General features: G+C 34.6%; 1 protein-coding gene across 1 annotated transcript in view; it reads left to right on the forward strand.

The window, feature by feature from the left end:
- GPM6A (glycoprotein M6A) overlaps positions 1–25632 on the forward strand; it is a 121413-nt gene extending 95781 nt beyond the window's left edge. The window contains exons 4-7 of the mRNA XM_064710639.1: positions 13797–13950; positions 15993–16069; positions 17376–17441; positions 23398–25632. Coding sequence (XP_064566709.1) covers positions 13797–13950; positions 15993–16069; positions 17376–17441; positions 23398–23550 — 450 coding nt within the window. The 3' untranslated portion in view covers positions 23551–25632. The remainder of the gene's footprint in view (positions 1–13796; positions 13951–15992; positions 16070–17375; positions 17442–23397) is intronic.
- Positions 25633–26016: the final 384 nt, after the last annotated feature.

The following is a 26016-nucleotide window of genomic DNA, read 5'->3' on the forward strand; positions in this document are numbered from 1 at the left end:
TATTTCCCTTACTAATATTTTCAGTTATTTTAGAAATCTTGCCTGTTCCTCTTTGGAACAAGCTGAGACCTGTCATCAGGTTCTAAATGGCAAACAGGCCATTATTTACTCCTGTGTTAATCTCTGGTTTGGAGAGACCATTCACTTATAACCCTGGAAAATTTGGAATCAAAAATTTTTGATTTGTACTAGGACTTAAATCGAACTTTATCATACTAAAATTGGTGACTGTTTCAAATGGGATTATTTCAAAATTTCTGTTCAGTGTCAGGTAAGTGACTTATTGGTTTTGGTTTTTTTATTTGACTGCTCTATGTCTAAGCTAAAAGGCCTGTGTGCTTGGTAGCTGTTGGAGTTGGATATTTCTGAAAACAGAGTCTGCATGAAAACCTCATATTTTGTGATGAATACTAAATAAATAAGTACAGCCAAATGGATCTGGGTATTAGAGTACACTTATTTTTATGCTATATTAATGATAAATAACCTATAAATTTTAGGCAGGGTTGGGTTTCCCACTGTAAGTGTCAACATTTAATTCAGTGCAATACAGTCTGTAACAAATATAAGCAATAGTTACTTCCAAGCACACAAAACTATCAAAACGAATACTTTGGATACCCTGAGATTTAAGGTTAAACTGGACACAGATGATCTGCCTCGTGTAAATTGGAGAATGCAGTCTGTATGTCATCTCTATGTAAATGTAATCTGCTCCACAATAATCCTGAGGTTTTGTCTCCTTTTCTTTTGTTCTTGTCATCATTCTATGATTTTAACACTTTGACTAAGATTGCTTTAAAACCTTTAAATAAATATATAAAAAAAGACTGAGAACATTTTAAATTAAGAGCAGTCATTGCTTATGCCAACACAGCCTTCATCTTCTGGAAAGAAGTCTCTAATCTGTATTCACTGAGGGCCTACTGAGTTAGTTCCAATTCCGTATAGAGTGGCAAGATTTTCAGAACACTTTTTCTTCACAGCTTCTATGAATGCCTGTCCTCAGTATTGCAGCAGAGCAGTGCTACATCCTCTCTCAGTTTTGATAGCTGTAATTCTATAGTATGTGTCTCGAAAAAATGAATGGTTAAGCAGCTATTCCATGGTTAAGATCACTGTTATTACTTGTTATTCATGAAATTATGTCCTTCAACACTTCGCTTTCCTCATCAGTAATTTGCAATGTTTGTGTTTTACTTTGAGAAGCCCTGGGTTGATGTACATGGTGCAGCTAAGGTTCAGGCTGTATAGTCTTTATGACCACAATTACAGCAACTCATCAATTAGTTTGAGTAAATACCTTGTTGTCCTTGTTCTTGAAATCAGTTTTTTCTTTTTCCAAGTGAAAAAACCCAAACCTGCTGTTTGATTGCTCATCTCATTTTGATGCTGTGTCAGTAAGATTGCTATACAAATGCCTGGAGTTATTTTGGATTATTATTCTGGCTTTAGTGTCTGTACTCTAGAGAGTATATGTCAATTAAAACTTGATATCCTCTTTGCTAGGTTGATTTTCATTGTCTCATACTTAAAATTCTTAAGGAAAAAATAACATCTTAGGTTTAAAAAATACATATATTTGGAATGACAAAATATTTCAATCCAAGACAGATGTGTTCAGAATTTATTCAGTTCCATAACACATGCAATGTTATCAAGAAATAAGACCTTAGAACAACAAAAAGAATAGTGGAGAGGTAAATGAAACCAAATCAGTATTGTGTGTCAAGGCCAGATTGTTCAATTGCTAAAATAGTGCTGCAATAAATTTTGTTCTGTACAGTTGCCAAAATGAGATAATGCTATTGAAAAGGGTTGGCAGATACTACAAGTTGCAAGAATGCTTCTTGTATACAGTTTTGAGCTAGTAATTTTGTAGATATTAAAAATCTAAACTGTCAAAGATTAAACAGTTGGTTTCTTTTAACAGTGCCTTAATGCTAACAGAAATTTACACACAGGATATTTGTTGTTTTGAAAAATTAAAATTATAAAAATGGCTCCACATCAAAAACACCTTTGTAAAAACTCCAGTTGTGACTATGATTTCACATCAGATTTGTTGATGTCTTTCTAAATAGAAGTTTAACATTTAACATTTCATTTAAAGTCTGAAAATTAAGTCCTTCAGCTTTACCATTGTCATCAGTTGTTTGTCATTAATATTTTGCAGGACCAAATTTCTTATGTCTCTGACTAAACCTATTATGAAAACATAGGAAAAAATCAATAAAAAATTTCAAGAAAGAAAAATTTATTTTAACTTTGTGTAAATAAGGTATATTTCTATATATAGAAATATACAAAAAAATAACACCTTTTTCTCTTTCTTAAGAAATATTTTTGAAAAGCAGACTTTTGAGAACACTGATAGCCAACATCTGAAGGATCTTTTCATGTGCTCTTCCTGACCTCCCTCCTTAGCTGCAAATAGCTCACTTTCTAGCTCTGAATTGGCAAAAGAAATTTTTTTTGCCTGAAGTAATGGAAAAAAAAATAGCTCAGCCCAACCTTTCCAGTGAATGTATAGTTGACTTATCAGCTGATATGAGCCTTCAGAGGCTAACATCCAAGTCATGTCAGTGCTGCCATGCAGTAGAGCCTCTCACATCTGAGAGAGGCCTTGTGAAAGTGACAGTGAAGGCTCTCACTGGCACTGTTTGCAGACTCAATTTACTGTGAAAAGTAAAACAAAAGCAGTAAAACAATGCCAGTCACATTCAAGGAGGGATGCCTTTCATTCTAGGCTTCATTTTTCCATGCCTGAACATGCTTTTAGAGTATTAAATAAACATTCATATATAACTGTGCTGCAGCATGATTAGTAAAGAATGGGAGACAGGCCTGATGCCAACTGTAACACTGTTTTCATGTTTGCAATTTAATACCCTTCCTATTATATTCAGCTCCCTTGGCCATTTACACCTTGTTTTAGAGTATCTGTTCACAGAGTCAATAGAAATACAATGACACTTTCCCCCTCACCTAATGCTATAAAATGGAAAAGGAGGTTTGCATTTGTTTTATTTCATGAGAAAAAAATATATGAAGACTTAATTGTGGTAGTTGTATTTCTATTTCTTTGTACCTCGCTTTTCAAAAGAACGATGTTATGGCTCTAGAGAGATGTTTTATATTTTAAACTGCACTTACATATACCTTCTGTGTCTTTAGTTTTAGGAGTATTTCATTTAATTACTGACAAGTATTTTTCTGCCTTTGAAAATAGTTCTGGATATCTGATTACCTATGGGATATTTTACACATGCTTCTTGAGTGCCTCAACTAAAACTAAAACATGAACTTCCTAAAATATTTCCAGATTTTATTTTGCAAAAGAGCTGTGGAAGCTGCACAAATGTTTTGAAAAACCATCTGTGAACTCATCACTGCATCTTTTCCTTACCAGACCAGTTATTCTAGAGGCAGGGAAACTGCATCGTATTGACATTTGATTCTTTGTGTAACAGGAGGAAGAGAGTTCAGTGCAGGCTCAGCTGGCTTTCCCACCCAGAACAGATGTATTATTTCTGAATGTTAGAAATGAAGCTCTCATTTCTGAAATTTAGATACCATGTCTGGGTATTCTGGGGTAAAACTGCTGATCTGACAGACAGGGAGGTCTTGCTTCTTATTAAATTCTTCTCCATCTGAGGAATGCAGTATACTTCATACCATATTTGTGAGAAATAAAGTACCTTCCCTCCAAGACAGCAGATATCCTTATGGGTCCAGATTCCTTTAAAACAATTTTAACTAGGGAAAGTATGTAAAAATCTCACGTCCTCATACATGATTAGTTGTGTATGCTGCATGCAGTTTCACACTGTGATATGGGAAATGGGGGAGGTGAGATTCATACTGCTCTGACCTTTCAGATTGCTCAACTCAAAACCAGAAACATGATTTTTTCTCATCCACAAATTACCCAGAAGCTAATGGAGTAGTTAACTTCAGAGGGATTATATTATGGCACAGATATATCCCACCTAATTAAGGTTGTCAAGAAAAAGGCCTATGCTCCTTCAGTAGTTAAAGGAGAGGGCAGCTTAGGCAAACTTTATCAGGTGAATTGATTTTTTTTTGTGACTGTCCTATTTTCTGCAAAAAAAAAAAAAATAACCCTCAAGTCTTTTAAGTTATGTCTTTTATATTAAGCTCCTCAATCAATTATATACATTTAGTTGGATGTATTCTGCCTGGCCCCTTTAGCTGGAATTTAGCTGAATAACATTTGCTGTCTAAACACTGCTGGAGTTAGTAGATGAAAGAACATATATTAGCAATTTTATAGGTTGTTAGAATTCATCTTATCCCTGGATACTGAACCAGTATTGAAATTTCTTTACAGAACTGTGTTCCTTGCAGTTTTCTGCTCTTGATCTTGAAACAGGAAGAACAAGCCCTAGCAGCAGTTCAAAGCTCAGTTGAATGGTTAAGGGAGTCATCATTATGTCACTCTCTCCCAGCTGCATTGTTAATATACATATGGGGTCTTGAAAAGAAAGAAGAAAGTTGGGTTTTTTTCACTATTTGTTATACTTTTAGAAATATTTTGTAATGAGCTCAGAAATTTTGTTATGTATATCTATGTGCTGAATCTACTTTTTTTCTGTCTTTTTTCTGTAATCTGTTGAAGCCTTTTTGTTTTTCTTTATAATATAGTTCCAGATTTTCTCACTCAGGAATATTGCACATATAAAATCATACTTTCACTTGATATTCTTTTTCTCCCATAACTTCCCATGTGTTGTATATGTAGCCCTTTTGTTGACTGTGGTATTCATTACATCCTTTAATAGAGGGGTGTGCCAGTCATTGCAATGTGCCCTCCCAGTACCTTCTCGTCCTCTCTTGGTCTTGCTGCTCACTGACAGCACTGCTGTTGTTGGTGCTGATAAACTGGGTGTTTTCACTTCACATTGTGCTTTATGTCTTGCACATGGATGACAAATTTTTTTCTGAGCATTAGTAAGCTCAGTCAGTAAGTATCTTTTGTTAATAAACTGCTGTCATGCATTTCCAAAGTATGCTTGACTTTGGGAGCAGTTTCTCCATTGGCTTTAACTTTATTTTATGGATCATCACAAAATGCTGAAGATGATAGTTTATTTCCCTTATGTTCAGATAATCCATCTCAGCTTTAACTTGAATGTTCCATCAGATGATGACAGTTTTCCCTGATTCTTGCTCTCACTTGGGAAACTTATTAACTGCATCTAGACATGTTACTCTTTTTATAGATATTTAAGCCTTTGAATATCAGTAGAATTATCACAAATTCATTATTTTTATGGTGACAGAAAATTCACAGAAACCATATATCTTTGTTCTTCTTATGAACTCCATCTTCCTGTTGATGTCTCATGAATTCATAATTAGCTTTGTAAATATCTTTGGTCATTGCATAGGAAGGAGGGAAACTTTTAAATTTATTTAAGGTCACAATAAAGTCTTAAAAGACTGTGTTATTGACTTTGAATGCTTGGCAAGACAGGAATCAAGCAAGGAAGGTCCCTACCCCTTCATTTTCACACAAGCTTCTCAAAGCCCATTAAGAATTTATCAGGAAACAAAGTACTTTTTTTTACAGCCAAGTATTAACCTTGAGTGACACATTTGTTTAGACTTATAACTATTATTTCTGCTTACTAGTTTGAGCTTCACTGCTTTGTGTCCAACCACAAACCATGGAAATTTCCTAAAAAATATGTTGCATTGCAAATTTTGGAAATGTGAAAAATGTAAACAATCTGTATTGTTCAGTCGTTTCCCAGCTGAGTGTTACGTCTTCATATTTGTGTAGGAAATTTGTCATCACTGAAAACCATTAGAATATGGTTTATAAAAAAATTATCAGCTGTTTGGTAGCATAACCTTGTAAATTTGCTACTAGGACCAGCCTACATTCTCAGGGAAAGGGTAATGATTGAACTGATTGGTTTTTGTACTTAATGTCTTCAAATTGAATAGTTGTGTGGCATGAACATAGGGAGGAGAGCACATGAAAAAGGTTACTTAATGAAGATATCCATATTTTAAAAGCTACTAATCCATATTTCAAAAAAACATTTTTGAAACCAAATTATTTCCCTTCAATCCCATATAAATACAAAGCAAATATCTTAACTATATTCCCAGGCAGTACTTCCTAGCATTAGAAATGTACCACCAGTAAGAAAAACGAGAGGAGAAGGCTAACTTTGTGAATGTGAAAATATGAGCATATGCATTTTGAAAAAAAATAATTCCTGTTTGAAAGATTGCAAAAAAAATACATAGAAAATTCTGCTTTTGTCAAGGAGTGCTAAAGATCCAATGCTTTCTACAGGGCTTCAGAAACCTGTCAGACTACAAAAATTATAGTCTTGCCTGAAGGAAATAAAAAAACTAATGATAACTTTAGGCAACACAAGGCTACAAACCCATCAACATTCTACAGAAAATTAAGAAATAAAAAATAAATTACAATAGTTGGTTTCTAAGGAAGTACCATAGAGAAAAATTATATCATCTTAAGGTAAAACTTTGTCTTGCATCAATGAAAAGTTTTCTTCTTCAAACCGATATTTTATCAATTTGTTTAATAAACAATATTTGAAAAAGTGAATCAATTTCTTAGAGAATAATTTCTGACATGACTCTGGAAATCTCCTCCTGCACTGCTACCAACAAATCAACAGCATAAATCAGAAAGTAAGCCAGTTTTTTACATGCATCCAAATGGTTTCCAAAGCAATAGAAATAATGCATGGAATATTTTATCCTTGAAATACATATTTGGAAAAATGTATGTGCAGATGGAAAGCAGAAAGCAACAGTGAGAATTTGTCGGGTTTTCGGCTGTTTGAAGGGCCTTGAAAGGCCCGGAGTGGCCTTGGGGCAGCCCGCGTATCGAAGGACGAGAAGAGGCTTCAGTTCTTCTTTCGGTTTTTATGTTTATTAATTGTTTATCTAAAAGATGTTCTTTCAGCCCGACAGAGATCTGCTCAGCAGTCAGCCATGAGCACACAGTCCGCCCTCCGGACAGTCACCTATCTTTATACCCATTGTTACGTGTACAATATTTATCATTTTTCCCCAATACCATTTATTCTTATTGCTGGGTGCACTTTTAGTAATAACCAATCTAAAAGTGCCACCATCACCATAGAAGATGGAGGAGAAGAAGAAGGACAGGACACACCCCAATTCCTCCATCTTACTCCTCTAAACCCCCCTGTACATAAATCCTAAACCCTGTGTCTCACCCTCTAATTAACTAATCCCTTCACCATTCACCCCGGTGAAGCCCTCATCCTTGTCGTCTCCTGTGTAGGGTCAAAGTCCAGCCACCAGACACTTCTGGCAACATCCCAGGACTCCCGAGCCCCCCAAGGTGGTCTCGGTGGCTCAGCACCTCAGGACTGAGATCCTGAGATCCGACAAGAATTGATCCTAATTTTGACAAAATCAGTTTTTCTTCCATCTAAACTATCTGTAGAAGAAAAATGTCTTAAAAAGCCAAACAAAATGGTTCCAAAATACAATTTCAATTTTCTGTGATTTTATATTTTTACGTTGACATGTTTTAATAATCCAAGGAAATTCTCATCAGGTAGTATTCAGTAAATGAATGAATTTCAATCAGGCAAACCTGAGAAATCTGTCCCTCTATGGAGAGAAATTTGGACCAATATTGGCTTTTTTTTTTTCCCCCCTCTTGAAGCAGTTGACTTGAATGCAAGCCAAGGAATGTCAACCACATGACAGTAATGGCACACCATGAAATCTATCCATGTTTCAACAAGACTTTTGGAGCTGTGCCTGGGAGGATAATATGTTAGAGAGAGAGAGAGAGAGGATGAGCATGTCTTGTAGAGGCAATTATAAATGTCCAATAAGTGGGTGTTAGCAATGGAAGTGATGTTACAGAAAAGACTTTGCATGTGTGTATTTTCTGTGGTTTACAGTGATAATGTCAGAACAACAGTCCTTTCTAGAATTTGGAGATGCTAGTTAGTACAGAAAAGAAAATATTAGAAACCATTTCATTGTGAGGTACTCAACAGTCATTCTTTAACAAGTTTATTTCTAAAGACATCTGCTATTTTTTTTCATTTTTTCATTTATTTACATTTTAATAAATAATAGCATTTTTGGTTCTAGACAACATTTTAAAATAAACAGCTGAGGCTCTTTGAGCTTCTGCATTGTTAAAATGTTTTCCAGAGGAACTCAGCAAGTTTTATACTAACTCTCTTTCATATTTGCATGTGAGGAATTATACATGTAAAATGCTGTCACAAAAAGAAATCCTTTGGGAAGAGATGGAAGTGTTTATGGAGAGAGTCTTTTTTAAAAATGAAAAAAAATTGCAAAAATCTGCTGGATTAAATCTGAACTTCTGAAAAGAAGAACTAAATTCCTGTGGAGTAATTTTGCAGGTGATGAACAGGAACACATATCTAATCATTAAACTGCTCTGTCACAAAAAATTATTGATAAAGAGCCCTTATTGAGTCTGGACTGTTGATGTAAGGTGTAGTCAAAACCCTGCATAATAGAAAATTGAATGCAAATAAACAACAGGCCTGAAGTGGGAATGTGTAGTGCTTTAAATCTGACTTGTCATCTGGAGAGAGAACCGTGCACTCTATCAGTACTCTCCCAGTACAACTGCATCAAGACAAATTTCAGCATTTGAAAAAATATGTGTCAGCTGCAATAAATAATTTAAACAGAGTATGCAAATGCATTTATGCAGAATGTGTTCAGGGTAAAGAGACAGTAGTAATAACTCAGAGGAATTTTTTCTGGGTAAAACGAACAAGATGAAGCCAAAGGTCTGAAAGGCAAAGGTTAATTATGAATTTGAGTCTGGGCAAAGTGCTAAAACTAAATAAGCTTTTATTATTATTGAAATCAAATATATGGACAATTTAAAGTGAATGAGATGCTTGAGAGACAGGACAATTCAGGAAGAAATTGAAAAGATCTTTCTGTTCATGCTTCTGTGTAGCCAAAAATTCCAACACAGAAAATGCACCCAAAACCTGGACTGCCCTGCACTGCAGAGGCCAGCTGCTTCCCAGTATTCCCATAAGAGACAGCCAGGCTCACCCTGGGTTTATTCTGGGTGCTGTCCAGCACTGCCAGGGTTTCATAATGAAGCATGATATGCTTTGAGCAGGATGGATGTACATGATCTCTGGCAAAAGCTGTTTATGGGACTTTCTGAAGCTGTGAAGAGGTTTGGAAGGAACCTCTTAGTTCATGTAGCTGAAAGTAAACATTTTCTGTGTGTGTGTGTCACAGGATAATAAATCTCAATGTGATGCAAACACAGCAAGGTGCACATCTTTTTGCAACTCTCTGAGTTGAGAGCTCACATCAGGGAGTTCGTATAAAATAAATATATGATGAGATTGAGAGAAAGTGTAAAAGTAAGTACTGAGTGGTGTGGAACAAAAATAAAATTACATGGCAACATGAGCTTTCTGGAGTTAAGTTTTATTTGGGCACTTAATTTGTGGCTATATTTCCATATTATTTTTCTTGTTGTAAGCAGTAGTGTCCTCATAAAATGACACAAATGAGGTTTAATTTGCTTCCTTTTCTTTCCATTTCTGTTTTTAGAAACTGTACCTTTTAGATAAGATTTCACTGTCTCTATCCCTAGGGTCATTGAGCCATCATACAAATGTTTCTTCAGGGTACTAAATTATTTATAACAAAACTAAAACAAGAAGAGTGTTTGAAATTTAATGAATGTGCTTTTCATGCGACAAGTACCCATAAATTAGGAAAGAAGGAGGAAAAAAACCCAAACCAACCAGTAACTGAAATCTTGATCTTATTAAAATAGGATTTGAGTAATGTTTTCAGTGGAAAAAAGATCTCAACCAGCTATGACCACCAGGGAAGTTGTACTCTACACAAACAATTTCAGAATATGCTCTGAAATAACTGCTTCCTGATATTGGCCTGTTTTGACTTAAAAAAATCATTCCTGAAGGTTGATTATTCACCTGCTTTGATAATTTATAACTCAGAAAAGCCATTACAGGCAATGAAAAGCTTACAAAATCAGGCAAGAGCATTTTCCCAGCCACAGTGATGATACAGAAAACCCCAAAACACTAAAAAGGTTAAAAATTTCTTTGTTCAAATAATTATTCATTTCTGCTATTCTTTGCAAACGTGAGCTGAGTTTAAATTAGTGATCTTTCATCTTCATTATTTAGTAAATGAATTTCACTACCACTTCTAGTTTGTTTTGAGTTTGTGTTTGGCTTCTTAGAGTGAAAATCAAACTGATCAGAGAAAGTAATTCTCACTATAAACACAATGGCTAGGATGCTAAAGGACAAACTGTGATACCTCTTTAAGATGCTACACTGCTGTTCCAGAAATCTTCAGCTTGTCACATAGCAGAATGCTACTTCAAAGGAGAAAGATCCCTTTGAATCTCAGGAGATTGGCCTCTGAATTTAATTCCTGGAGAGAACAGGCTCCTTAAGCATTCCTTGTAAGTTATCTTGAGCAAAGAGGGAAGGTTGTAATAGGAGAGAAAAGTATCTAAAAAAGGATTTTATTCTTCCCTTTGCTTCTTTTAAAATCAAATAATTAATAATTTCATTCAATTATAAAAAGAAGCTACCACCTGCTATTGCTAGAAGCGAATTTGGTGCACAAAATTAAACTTTTTTTACTGCTCTTACAGCAAGAAGTATATTACTGCCAAGACCACATTTCTGTGGTTTACTTCACTGATATCAGGGATAGCAGCTTCCAGGCATAACCCATAATTACCCCATGGTTTAACTTGAAGTTTTTTATTGTAGGTATTCTTACATAAACAAAGAAAACATACGTATTTTTTCTGTCTTCTTGATGCTCTTGGTGTTATGACATGAAATTAGGTATGTCATTGGCCATTGGCTCTTCAGCTGAAAGCAACTGACAGAGGAAATCTGAAGTTCTTCCTTTTGTATAATATGTTTTTTAAATGAAAACATCATTTGAGCAATTATTCTGAGATACTCAACCAATCAGATTCATGTTTTTAAAGAGAATCTGTTCCATAACAAGCAGACAGTTCTCTCTGAGAAGGCAGCTCTTGTGACTCACAGCAGCTATCATATGACAGATTTCTACTACCATTTTATGCCCAAGGCAGATTTTTTAGAGGCTAATAATCTCTATTATCCCCCCTCTTTGCTATACTAGTACTTTATAATATCTCAGTTGAAATTTTTGATAGGCTTCTTTATCATTACTACAGATCAGAAAATAAATAGATATTAAAAATAATTTGTAATGCTCATGGTAAGGCCTATCTTTTTTCCTCCATTTGGTGTTTATCACAAAACAGCAAGATTCTCAAATCTATGTGGAGCCCAGTCATAAAAAACAGTTATTACATTTCAGTGATGTAACTAAATTAAAATATTTAGTACTTCATTAAATTATATGCATGTGCTACACTGAGACATATACTAAATTCATTAAGTGTTGTTTATTTCACAAATTCTAGAAGGACCACAAGTATGACTTCAGACTTACTTGGTTTTGTCAAGTTAAGAATATAGTCTAGAAGTCTGGTTTACTTTTAAAACACTCCTAGAATAAATAAGAAATAAAGTCTATACAAATACAGTCTTCTTTCTTATTTAGTATTCCTGCCTTAGAAAAAAATGAGTGTAACTCTTTTTCTTGATAATAAATTAAGATCAGACATAGCAATTTAGTTGGGAATTCATATCCCTGAATCTACATTTCTGTGTAATTTTCCAAGTAATCATTTGTAAGTGTGTGCCTGGGGTGCAGACAGAGATTTCTTCATAAACTTTAACACTGTAATATGGAAAGGAAAGAAAACAGTAAAAGAACAATAACAACAGCAACAACAGGAAAAGGAGCAGGTACAGAACAGTATTTACTTGTGTTAACTATTTGCTCTGCTATAGATGGGATAGAATTTCCAATATATAAAGCAACTGACTCATGGGAATGTCTAAAGCAGTATTCAAGGATGCATATTTGTTTTGGACTTTGCTATCACTTTCTGTATTTTACCACCTGGGTTTGTAGTAAGAGGGTTATTGGGAAAATTTGGTAAGGAAAACAGCTGTTACCTGCATGAATATATTTTTAGAAATCTTTGTGCGCAAATTGGACACATCAGTTTTTCTTTGAAACTAGTTGGAAGGTGAGGAAAAAGTTAAAACAGTTTGTAACCCACAAACTGGTAAGCATGAATGTAAAATATGCGTATTGAAGCATGGAGAACTAAATAAAAAAAAACATAGAAAGCTGATATCAAAAGTATTAAACAGCTTTTCAAACTACTACTACAAGTCTCATTTGCCTAGAGACAACCAGAAAAATTAATCTGAAATAAATTTTAAACTGGATTAATTAAACTACATTAAATCTCTATGTAAATACACTTCCTCAGAATTAAAATTAATTTTATTTAATAATATTTGGAAGTGAGTTAAAGTAAATCAAATTAAGGTCTCTTTAATATTGCTTAAGAACAACCATCCCATAACTTCAACACAATAAAGGTATCTCATTTACAATTCAGACCTTTTTTATTGTTTTGGATTGCTTTTCCTGATCAGATCAATGTGGATAAGCCACTCTGCTACAATTTTTAGTGCCATTTACAACCTTTCAGATTCTGATCTTATTTGATTTCCATAACTAAAATCTGTAAATGTATTAAGCTTTTTCCTGTATTACCTGAATTGAGACATCTTGCATTAAAAAAAAAAAAAAAAGAAAATATCATCCATTCCCCCCCTTATTTACTCTTTAAGGTTTAATTTTTAGCAGATATTTGATCAGCTTATTCAGCTTTCAAAAATTTTTCTTATTTCTTATTCTCAGAGCCAATATTTTTCTGAGGTAAGCAGCTAGAAAAATGTTAGTGTGATATTTTTGTGATGAATTTTTTTGTTTCCAGTAATGTGTTTAGATTTATCAGCATTTCTGAAGCCAACAAATACTGGGGCTATTTGGATTCAATATTTAGAAACTAATTTCCCCACTTTACCACGTAGCCTCTTCATATCCTTTCCACAGCATAAAATGAAAAGATGGTTTGTTATTAATGAGTGTATTTTCCTGTGGTGTCAGGCCAGCAAAGGAGCAGCAAGGTAGCATGGTTACATATTTATAGGACATTTGCTTACTTTTTTTTCCTGAATGATGAATTTGCTTGTAGATCCCAAATATGTAAGAGTGCAATAAAAGAATGGCAAAAATATGGTCTCATTGGTTCAATGCCACATGGATTTGCCAGTGAGATTTTGTGGCAATCACAGATAAAGGCTCATTTTTATTAAGAGCCTAATTTTGAAACAAAAACAAGCAAAGCCTGCATTATTTAATTTTAATTTTTGACTTCATGATTGATAGTGGAAGACACAACCATAAGGCCTCCTGCTCTAACTATGGAGTAGTGGTGATGAGAGAGAGGGAGAAATATGTTTCACAGTGTGCAGCTGTCTGTACTTCAGGTGTGCTACTGTAAAACCATCTTTGGCACCAGGGTGAGAGGAACATGGAGTAAGCTTGGACTTCTGGAAGCATAATTCTTGTTCTTCAGAAACATCATGTTAGTGCGCTGCATCATTTTGACTTGATCATTAATATCTGACCAAAACTGTAAATTAAGTGAGGACAGAAGCAGACAAAGCCAATCATAGACGCATTAGTTACTTTTCTGTTCCTTTTTTTCCAATGGTGAATCAGTTCTGCTCTTACTTACCTCTGGTTTTGCTTTTCCTTTTTTACTGCAGTTTATTATGCTGACATACATCTTCATGTTGGCCTGGCTTGGAGTTACAGCTTTCACTTCTCTGCCTGTTTACATGTACTTCAACCTGTGGACCATTTGCCGAAATGCCACCGTAGTGGACGGAGCTAATCTCTGCTTGGATCTTCGCCAGTATGGTATGCAAATAAAAAGCACTAAATGAAAAGATTTCACAAAAGAAAACATTACACTACTTTGCTTCCATGTGTTTGAAATGAACTGTTCAGCGTTTCTGAAGCAATTGTTAGGTGTCTCTCCCTGCTCTTTTACCCACTAGTCTAAACAGTGCATAAAAGAACTGCATTGCCTGTCCTGACAAAAACTGAGTCAACCTTGTCAATCTCCCCAGAGAAATGAAATTCTGTCATGGGGCTTTGGCTTAGTCTCTTCAGAAATTGCTGTAACTTGTCTAAAATGCTTAATTAGTCATCTAGCTGGAGAATGACTTTTAATTTTGTGGTAGGACACTGATTTGGAGATGTGAGATCCTAGGGTATCAGCTGTCTCTGCAGAGGTGAATTGGGACACTAGATTAATTGCTTTCAAAAACCTTGATGAGGACCAACAATACTGATAGTAACACTCTAAGAAAGTGGTTGAAAGAGAGAGAGGGAGTGGGGCTAAAACCTGTATGCTGGAGGTTAGAATAATGTTGGGTTATGCACCTATGTGTGTTTTGAGAATGTGAAATTTGGGTAGAAAGGAATTTGTGATCTTGAAATATCTGTGAATTCTTGTGTTGGTGATGGTAATTCAATCCTTCTACAAGACTGGTTTGATTCTACATAGAATAGAATATTCTACATAGTTATAGTCTTAGTGATTACTCAATGCACAGAGCTTTGAGCAATCATACTCTCAACAGACAGTTTCTTATCTTTCCTTTTGTTTCCTTGGCCATTTCCTTTTGCAAGAAAATGGTATCAATAATAGTCAACATTTCAATTAACCTGAAATAAAATATTTCACATTTTTCTTTCATGAGAGGGAAGGAAATTTGGGGTTTTTTATTGTTTGGTTTTTTTCCCTACATAGCATGGCAGGTGAGTTTAAAAAGCAATTATCTGTATAGATCCCATCAAGTATATTATTTTTCTATGACCTTTTATTTTGTTAATATTCATGAATATTTTTTCATTAATTCTATTTAGGATGTTCATAGAACACTAATATGTACAGTGTATATTCTGTGAATGTACCTTTTTAGTGTGGATTCAGTGCAAAAAACACTGGTTGATGTTAGGAAAGAACCATTTTTCATGGTAACTGAGCTAAGTGCAGTTTTTTCTTCAAGCTAGTCTTTAATTTAGTATCTGGACACTAGTTAAAGGAAGCAAGGTAGCAGATTCTGCTTATTGCTGCTGAAAAGAGAAACAATAAAGTATAAGTTTGTGTAATGCTTTTTTATAACTTGTGGATGAAGCTTTATACCAGATCAATATGTTTGAAACCAATATACAGCACATTTTTCCACATGAGGGTAGAGAAGATTTGTGAACATTTGAAGTGTATAAACTGGTTGCAAATAATTTCTGGTTCTTTAATCCTTGTGCTGATCAAAATTGGGAATAAAGATATCTTCAAAAATGGCAGAGCAGTTGTTACCTACATGTTTCTTACTAGGGCTTTTACCAAATAGATAATGTGTTTTGTGCTGGCTGAGAATCCTAGAATGGTTTTAGTTGAAAGATATCTTAAAGACAAGTTCCAACTCCTTGCCATTGGGGCAGGGAGACATTCCTCTAGATCAGGTTGCTCAGGACCCCGTCCAACCGGTCCTTCAACAATTCCAGGGATGGAATGTCCACCATGTTTCAGGGAAACATGTTCCAGCGCCTCAACACCCTCATAATAAGGAATTTCTTCCTTACATCTAACCTAAACTTATCCTCTTTCAGTTCAAGCCATTACCCCTTGTTCTACTGCACATGCCCTTGTATAAAGTCCCTCTCCAGTTCTCTTGACAGACCCTTTTAGTCCTGGAAGGCTGCTAGAAGGTCTCCCCAAAACCTTCTCTTCTCCAGGCTCTGCAATTCCAGCTGCCTCAGCTTGTCTTCATCAGAGAGCTGCTCCAGACTCCTGATTGTCAACAAAACCCAGATATCTTTGTTAAAACAAGTCCTTAGCTTTTCTCATGTACCAGGAATTCCAAATAATGTGAATATTTATTCTTCCCCAGGTATTGTAACTATTGGAGAGGAAAAGAAGGTTTGCACCTCATCAGAAAGTTTCATCAAGATGTGTGACTCTAATGAGGTAAATAAATATCATAGTATTTTTGGCAAATCCATGATATATGTTGTAGCAGGAAGTAGCTGGTATATGTTTTCTTACTGTTATTGGTCTAATTCTAGCTATGGAGATGAAATAAATGACAGTGAAAAACACAGTCAGGCAAGTAGTTTTCTGAGTCCTTTACCAAATTTAGTCAGTGCAATTTCTCCCACCATTTGTTTTCTAAATGTGCTTGTGGTTTGTTTGTTTGGATTTTTTTAATAGTTCCAGTATATTTTTCTTTGTTACTGAGATGTTTTTGAAAGCTAATGCCTCTGCTGCACAGTGAATAGGTCCATATAATGAATCACTGATTGAAGGGCTTTTGACTACTCTTGTGACAGGAGAGCAAAGATTGCAAATGGATTTGGCCAAACCTTGTTGAACATTAGGATAGTAGCTCTTAGTACATTTTGCTTTGTAGTTTTTCCCTTGGGCAAATGCCACCTGTTTCAGTGCAGTCGAGGGTTCTGGTTTTGTCTTTAAATGTTAAAGGACGAAGACAGGACAAAAAAATTACATCTGACTGAAAACAAAGAGAGGCTAAAATGTTGCTCCCTCTGAAGCCAGAAGGGTCAACATATGCTAAGTGTTTTACTGGGTCTTACTGTGGTTGAATCAATCTTAGAGGGCAGGTACACACTCCTCCCTTACACCAAAACCATTTTCCAAAATCAGCTCTTGTGGTGCAGTTGACTCTCTGTGGCTGCTGCATAAACCAGGTCACTGACATTAAAAGCAAATGTAATAATTTGGTTTGGGGTGAGGTGAGGATGGTGGTTAATTTGAATTATGTAAGTAACCTGGTTTATATTATATCATTATGAACAAATTTGAGAGGAAAGTGGATCAATATATGAGGATGGAAAGCTACAGTTAATGAAGGGAAAATGGGGTTTCTTAGGTTGTCTCTACCACTGGAGAAGCCATCACAAACATAATTCTTGTAAGCTAGTATTGCAGTATTGTAGAATAAAAAAAATCCCAAACAAAACCCTCAAAATGTGCTGGAGTGTTTATATTAAATAATTAATTTTCTTAATGTTTTATTATGTAAATGCTGTATATTTAAATAGAGTTATGCTTTTTCCCTGACATGAGCATTGTAACAAAACAAGCACAATGCCATGTAGTAATATCAATCTCTTGGAAAAATATTCCTATTCATTACTTTTGTGGAAGGGTGGCACCAGGAAGGTAATTATTTGTTCCATGTTAGTGTGAATTTTTGTTCATTTTTTGTTTGCTGTACAACCATGGAAGTCCTTTTCTTTGCCTCCCTTTGCAGCTAAACATGACATTCCACTTGTTCATTGTGGCACTTGCTGGAGCTGGAGCAGCAGTCATTGCTATGGTAAGCTACCATACCCCTCTATACCTCATCTGAATTGCTGATACCTTCTGGTTCTGACTTAGGATCAGCTGTTCGATTTCCATACTATCACCCAAAGCTATTATTAAAATACAGTTCTGTAATTCAATACTCTCCCTTTTTGTCTTCTTTTTTTTTCTTAATATATTGATGGATTACATTTTAAGTAGAATATCACGATTACTTTTTTGAATTGAAAAAACTCCTTTAAGTACATGCTAAGAATTTTCACTGTTCTCTTGCTGTCTTCAGACAAGTGTCTGAATTCACATGTCTATTTTGTAACCATAGTATTATACTTTTATGATCTCTGCCTTTCTGGGTATTCATAGGCTTGCCACACTGCTATTTTAGGAGCAGAAGCTTCTTGTCAGTTCTGTGAATATATGTGAATGTGTTGATTTTTCTGTCAGGACTAATTTTTCTGCTCCTTTATAATGAAGATCACTTTACATTTTGACATTTTGTCAATGAGAAGGTTCCACTGAGAAAAAAGTATATGAGCTAGTGCCCTGCTCTTCTGTCTTTTGTCTGCTGCATTTGCTTAAGCATAAAGATATTTTTAGACTCACAATTCTCTACTGATGTAGGTTTGCATTATGCATGCTGCAATGGGAAATTAAAAGTGACTGTTTCTTGGTTCTGATGCTTTCAAAAGTGTTAGTGGTGGTGATTCCTATATACTGCTTATACTAGCAATTTTTCTATGGATCATAGGGCCATGACTTGTTTTTTTATCCTTATAATTACATTTATAAAAAAGTACATTCAGAAAATATTCAATGAAGCTAGTACTCCTCTTACATCAATGATATTTTTTGGTTTTTATCTGCCATTTTTTCATTATTCCATGACACCCTGCAAACAGCAAAGATAGCTAAATGAAAAATACGTATTTTCTATGTAGTTTTTTGTTTCAAGGCCACAAATAATAAGTTTAGTAGTAGAATGCAATTATTAATAATAATAGTTTTTTCACACTGAAATTTTTCTTCTTATAGTTCCAAAAATGGTGACCATATAGCAATTATGATAGTATATCATTAGTGTTAGGAAATTAAATCTAAGAGATCATTAGTTTTCCACTGTGTGATTATTTTTATGTATATTCAGTAGATATCATAAAATACTATTTTGTTCAGATGAAAATTCTGCATTTCAAACTAGAGTTTTGAATTCAAATAGCCACCAAAATACATTCAATGAAAAATAACACATCTTAAGTGACAGCAAATTAAGTAAATACATTGTGTCACATAGTTTAAATACATAATACTTTCAATGAAGTTTTTAAAAAGTCCCTTTGAAGCTCAGCATATCAAAGATACCATAGCTGCATTACACTAGGCGCAAACACCCTTTGAATTCACTTTGATGGTGCACATTTATTCAAATGTTTTTGAAGGATTATCCATTTCCAAGCATGCTTTCTGCTGAATTCTATAATGCACAGAGCTGACATGATAACACTGTTCCAACAAAAATATAAATTAATATTCTAAGTGCTGGTAAATGGCATACTGCCCCAGTGCTGGAAGATGTATGTTTAATTAATTTTTTGCAAAAGTTTTTTCAAGTTTCAAACTATGCTGCTTGTTTTCAACCTGCCATTCTAGTCTGTTAGGTACCTAAAAACGATCACATTCCACTCTTTGATAGTGTAATTTCTAAAACCAGCATACCAGACCACATCTCTAGGCTAAGACAAGTGCTTCACACTTGACATAGTACCCCAAACACAAGGGAAATAAAGGAAAACTCAGAATTTTGTAGCTGGACATGCAGACATTAGAAGGTTTCCCTTTAAGGAAAGTTTATTTTCCCAAGTCAAAAGTAATTTAAGGGAGGAAAAAATAATTTGGGGTCCTAAGTATCTCATCCAGGAAGAAGAAATCTTTTTTCTCCAGAACTTACACTCAAATTAGTAGACAGAGGTAGTGCATCAGCAGTGAGAAACAGTGTGCAGAAGTCATTTCAGTCATTGGAGAGCCAGTGCCCTTCACTACATGTGCTGCTTCAAGAATAATCACAAATATGAAATGATGACATTTGTCTTAGTGTATATGCAGAACATGTTTCTGAAATTCAACAGGAAAATTAGATTAAAATACCAGTCTTTTACAAAAGAAAAACTTTATTAACATAATGGACGCTAAAAAGATTTCTTGCAAACAATTACTTTAAACCAGAGTAGTCCATCCGACTAAAGTGGTAAGTATATGGTATTTATGGCCAGTCAGTAACAGTAGTGCAACATCAGTGCTGAATGACAAAATCAGTAAAATCTGCTTCCTGAAATGACATTGTAAGTTATGACATCAATATAATCCACTATATCCTCACTTCTGGATTTGCAAACAATTGCAAGTGCCAGACTATTTAATTTCTGAAGATTTCTTAAACTCTCTAGTGCCAGTTTGATTCTACAAAATTCACAAAAGAATCAGCTTATTCATAAATGTTAAGCCCATCTGTCCCCAGGATTCTTTTCATAAAACCGGGTTTGAAAATTATATTTTTCAAAAAGTAGTCATTTATTGCATAACCAATAAAAACTTGTTAAAACTTGCAAAACCATTTGATCACAAACCACAATATCCTCATATTTCTTGGTCTCAGATTTGCTTATGAAAGTTAGATTTTTTTTTTTTCACAATTCATTAGATACCTCTTTAGTCTGCAAAGGAGAATGTTGTTTTTGGGGTTCAAAAGGAGAATTGTCCTACATATTAGGACTGATATATCAAAAACCTCATCTATTTTACAGTATATATCAGGGAAAGTTTCATTTTGCAGCAAAAAACACTGTCAAAGAGTTTATTTTGAAAATGTATAGTTTTTATGTCAATGCAAGATGGGGAAAAAAGAACCAAAACCTGATAGAATTATTTATGCTGTAAATGCTTTTTGAGAGTCTTTGTCATGGAAAAAATAGCCAGGCTTTTGGGTCATGTTTAATTTGTACCTTATATGATTCCGAGCAGTACCGTTCTTTCTTATGTCTGAATGGATAACAAAGGCGTATGGAATAGATAATTACTTATGCATTTTATACATGCATACCTATAAATTTTACTGTTGTCAGTGTTGCGTTAGATAGAAACAGAAGATTTGAAGTGGTTTAAATGTAAGCTCTATCATTCAACAGTTGATTGTAAAGCCAGTATACATTCCAGCTGTTATGTTTCCCCAGAAACACTGGGGAAAAACTTAATTATGAGATGCAAAATTTCCTTTCTCAAAGTTACCATGTGAGCTGGTAACTCTTTTGCCCTAACTTCCACAGATATTATGTTCTGTAAAGTGGAGATTCAATCAGTTCTCCTGAAACAGGAACAAGGGAAGTGTAAAGTGGTCTATTCCTCTCCCCAGTATGATTGTGCTCTTCTGAAGGTTGTGAAATGCGTTTAAAGGGAGGAATTAAAGTTATTTAAACTTGGGTCCTGGGGACGAAGTGACGTGTCCTGCATGGAAGAATAAAACAAGCAAACAAAAAAAACCAAATAGCCAACTCCACAATTTCTAAACACTGAAGCATACATTCACCTTATGAGGAAATCTAAGCAGGAATAGGTATAGAAAGACCCTGCACTGCCTTGCATATGTCGGTAATTGAAACCTCCTGAGGCAGGCTGTGGAAGCTGCCTGGCTTCAATTTAAGTAAGCCTTGACGAGGGCCCCACTGGCTTCAGGCTATTTAGGTCATGGAATTGTAAAATGCAATTAGACAGCCACTTAGAAACGACCTCCTTATTGTGGCTATGTTATCTAGGAACTTGGTGTTGAAATAAACAACAAAGGTGGTGGTACTGTTCAATGTATATGTCATTGTAAACATGGATATATATTTGAGATTATATTAGTTAAAGAAGCTGTTTCCTGGCAAACCTTCCTACTTACATTGAATATAAACTCCGAGAGTTTTCGACAGTTATTACAGTAGTGTGATTCAGTAACATCATAAGGAAAGGATGGGCAAAGAATGGGTGTTTAATGAAGGTCAGACTGTTACCAATATACCTTCAAAGTAGTCTATTTTTTAACAAAGAAAAATGCTGAGTGAAATTGTAAGACATTAAGTTTAAATTTTTGTTTTACTGGGTCATTACCAAACATTTCGTAAGGGTAAGAAAAAGTGCCTTCATCATTCCATTTTCATCACAGATTCTTCAGTTGCAAGGCAAATGTGTTTTAAAAGGTCACAAAGATGTGAGTACACAGCTCAGAGAGCCCCCACTTTCAGGATTCTCATGTCTGCAATCTGTTTGAGGTTGAGACTGTATTTTTAACGGAAATTTCAGACTCAATGAACCAGTTCTCATTGGGTGCAAATTGCAATTGAGATGACAAAATTTTTAGTATTACCAGCCTGTTTATTCTGATTTTTCTCAATCGTTTTATTGCAGAGAATTTAAGGCATTTCATTCAGTACAATGGCAATCCAGGATTAAGGTCTCCCATTTGTTCTAGAAATGCCTGATGCAGAAATTACCCATGGTGAAAGCTTTTGGAAGACCTGAGTTAGGATAGAAGGTGTTTCCTTTTCCTGTGTACTAAATTATGACTGGAGAACTTTCCAGAGTGACACACAACATGCTGCTATCTCCAACATCTATATTTATGGATTGCTTTGCTAGTGTTGTGCTCTAGATATCAAGAAAATCCTAAAGATATGTAGAAATACTACTCTCTAATTTTTTCCCTAGAGGACATATTCTCTGTACAACTTTCTAATTTATGTCTCCTCAAGTCAGACAGCATTACTCAAGGATTAATTAGAAACTTGACATAAAACATACGGATAAAAAAGGTGGCAAAAACATTTGGTCTTTTTAAGGGCTTCAGAATGCTTTCCTTGATCATAACTATCCAGATTAAGAAATGTACTTTTGCCTGTACTAATCAGCAACAATTGCCCACAAACGATTGTGAAAAAAATGTCCAAATATTCCAAAAGAAAAAAAACCCAAACATATTAGAATGGATCTGTTCATTTAAAATGAATCTAACATGCTCATATGTGCAATAGTGCAACATGAAAAGGAGAATTTGCATAATCTCAAGGTGGTTTTTTATTATTTATTGTATTATTATTCCATTTCCCATTATCTGAATCCCAGTATAGTATCTTGATTTCTTAGAGAGGGGTAAATATTTTGGATCTCACAAAATAGTGCATTGCTACTGAGGAAGAAGACTGACATAAATTGAAGAGATGCTCTCCTCAGAAAGTGTCTGAAAACCTGCTAGGGAGGGAATAAATGTCCAGAGAGTCCCACCATAAACTATTTAAATGTCCTTGTGGAGCACTTTTATTTTCTGACTGAATACAGAGTAAACAGAGCATCCACTTTTTTTCAACTATATTTTGTCACATTTTGCCTAACTGAATTTATTGACACTAATTGACAATTTCCCCCCAGATTGGAGAGTTAAATACAAAGCTAGAATTGTAGTTGAAAGAAGTCATGGCTAAATGAAAAGAAAATGCTAACTTTAACAAAAATTAAGAAGCAGAACTTTCTGTAATTGTATTAGATATGCAATCATAAGATGTGGCATAATATGGCATATTTTGATTTTAAGAACTACTTTAACAAACTTCTTCAGTGGGGAAAAGTGTACAATAAATACATAGCCAGAAGGCATTTTTACAAGTAACTAGCAAACTCGCTGAAAAATAATGCAGGAATGATTTGGAATTTGGATTTTTCAGGTTTTAGGGATTCTTTCCTTATATCTATTGCTACCAACTACTAGTTATAGTAACAATAACAGCTAAGAGGTGAGTAATCTGAAGGTTAATGAAGCCTGAATTCGCCATCATGGTTCTGTAGTACCTAGCTCCTGCTGATGAGCACCTACAGCCTCCAAGTTTACACGCGCTCTAATCTGACTATCTCTGTTGTTTCTTAACACTGTGTTACCTCTCTTACAGGTTCATTATCTCATGGTCTTGTCTGCCAACTGGGCCTATGTGAAAGATGCTTGCAGAATGCAAAAATATGAGGATATTAAATCAAAGGAGGAACAAGAGCTGCATGATATTCATTCTACTCGCTCTAAAGAGCGGCTCAATGCTTATACATAAAAGAAACCTTGTCTTACTTCCTAACATGTGAATGCTTTGTTGTTTAACTAAAGGCCATCCTACCATTTTAAAAACAATTGAAAGTGCTTCTCACAAAAGATAGTTTGGGTGACTTACATATCACCTACATACAATTCTTGGTTGTCTAGCACTTGGTTTCCTAATTAGTTCTTACTTTGTGTGACCATTCTATACCACAAAGCTCCTAAATAGCCTTTCCTGAATCCCCTTAGGCGAATTAGTTCTGATAGGTCAAGGATACTAAACTATTGTCAAATACAACTATGTGTTTGATTTTTTTAATCACTTTGTATGTGTTATGCATAACACCTTTTGCATTGTTTCTTATATGTTTTTGGAAAAAAAGTAGCTTTTTATACTTTTTAGTTTTGAGTTCAGTAACTACTTTAACTACAGGTATACTTCAAAGGGACCATTGTACATGATGTACAATATATAAAGAAAACATTCTGATGACTTTCCTTTATATATGGAAAACCTGCCAGAGGGACCCTGATCAACTTGAATGAAGGTCCTAAGAACGTTTTAAACAATCAAAGGTGCAATTTCTAAATTTGTAATAGTGGGTAAAAAAATAAAAAAAAAGCGAAAAAGGAAAAAAAAAGAAAAAAAAGAAAAAAGTGCTTCTTATCTTTGTTAACATTGTATTATTGATGTTTTTAAAGAATATTCTCTTGTTTCAAGTTCCATGGGTGATAATTCCTGTTTGTATTGTGAGCATGCAGTCCGTGGTGCTAACAATGCATGGCCACTTGCCTTTTGAAGGAATTCAATACCACGGCTACCTGTTAACGATTTATGGTATATAGACAACTGTTAATTAAGTGATATAGTTATTCATAGTTTTCTACAGAATAATCTCTCTTTAATTCAATGATGGTTATGCTAAATTGGAGCTGTCCATGTGATGATGTAAGAAATTACTGCTTAGCTACATTTATGAAAGTAATATATCAAAAATGCAGTGACCATAGGAGTCAGATGTCTTTTTACCTGCTTTAAAAATTTAAATGGATTGCACCTGTCTGAACTGTAAAAGATATATTAAAGGAGACTTCCATAAATGTTATAGCTTGGCTTCTAGCTTTCCTACACATAATGGTTTACCTGTATTACGTTGAAGTAAGGTGAAAGACCACTACAGAGCTTATTATTTCAAAGTGTAGTAATATATTTGAACCTTTATTTTGATATGAAAGTGTTATCAGAATGATAGGTCATCTTAATTTGAAAGAATTACCTGTATCAAAAACAGAACAAAAAACCCTATTTAAGAAAAGTCGGTATTATTGGACCAAATTTGGTGGATTTTTTTTTTTTTTGCCTATTTCTAATGCTACAAGAATGCTGTAAAGTGTCTTTTAAAGTGATGTAGCCTGACAAGACATTTTTGTCAGTGTTAAAAACCTTAGGTAGTTTTGTGCACTTATTGGACCATTGTGAATTCTCTCTCAGTGTAAGTGCATTTCTAATAAAAATTCTTGAGTAAAACTCTTCTTTGTACTATTACTAGTCATGCATCATCAGTAATTTTTAACAATTCTTGTAGTAAGTAGAAGGTAATACTATAGTTACTTGTGGCATGATAATGCATTAAATAGTATTAGTTGGTTGAGTTCTTTTTCTTTTTCTTTTCTTTTGCTTGTTTTGGGGTTTTTTTGTTGTGTTTTTGATTTGGGGTTTTGGTTTTGGTTTGGACTTTTTTTACACTTAAGCTGTCCTACGGGGTCAACAGTTTTCTGATAATGTGCAGTACCGGTATTACAGTTCTGCAAAAAGTATTAGGAACCTCTTTTTGGACTCTATATTGTAGTGTTTCAGTTTTGTGTCTTAAAATGTTTGTGCTGATTTTTAAAACTATGTCTTTTAAACTCATGTAATGATGTTAATGCTTTTGGCTCTTCTCTGGTATTAGAGTTTGTATTTTCACAAAGAATGCTTTGTAGCAGGCATTACAATTAATCTGTTTTGTACATAAATGTGCCAACAGCTTGATGGTGGCGTTTTTGAAATGTAGAACAAAGTGCTTGCAAAATGTAATAAACACACTTGTGTACTTTGTGTTCTTGTTAATTCTTTGTGTAGTTTTTCTTTGCCTATACTGGACAGGTCACTTTAACCAGAAATGGAAGAAGCTTGATTCTCCTACAGACCTTACTATTGCACAGACTGTTTTAAATATGTCTCCTAATCAGCATTTAGTGCCAGAAATCATACATCTTAAGACTAAGAGAGTAAAATGTTTTCTAAGAGCAGAGTTTCATAGTCTAGGAAGTGCCAGGTAGCAGAAGCCATGCTTGCTGTATTTTTAACATATCAGTCAAAAGAAAAATTGGGAAAGATTCCCATTACTACAGTGTCATTTGGAACAGCTGAGTAGGAACTTGTCTGACAGCAGTTTGAATATTGCTGAGGATAGTGATACCATACCGTGGTATCAGTAAT

This window comes from Zonotrichia leucophrys, chromosome 4 (genome assembly GCF_028769735.1).
Source record: "Zonotrichia leucophrys gambelii isolate GWCS_2022_RI chromosome 4, RI_Zleu_2.0, whole genome shotgun sequence".
Lineage (NCBI taxonomy): Eukaryota > Metazoa > Chordata > Aves > Passeriformes > Passerellidae > Zonotrichia > Zonotrichia leucophrys.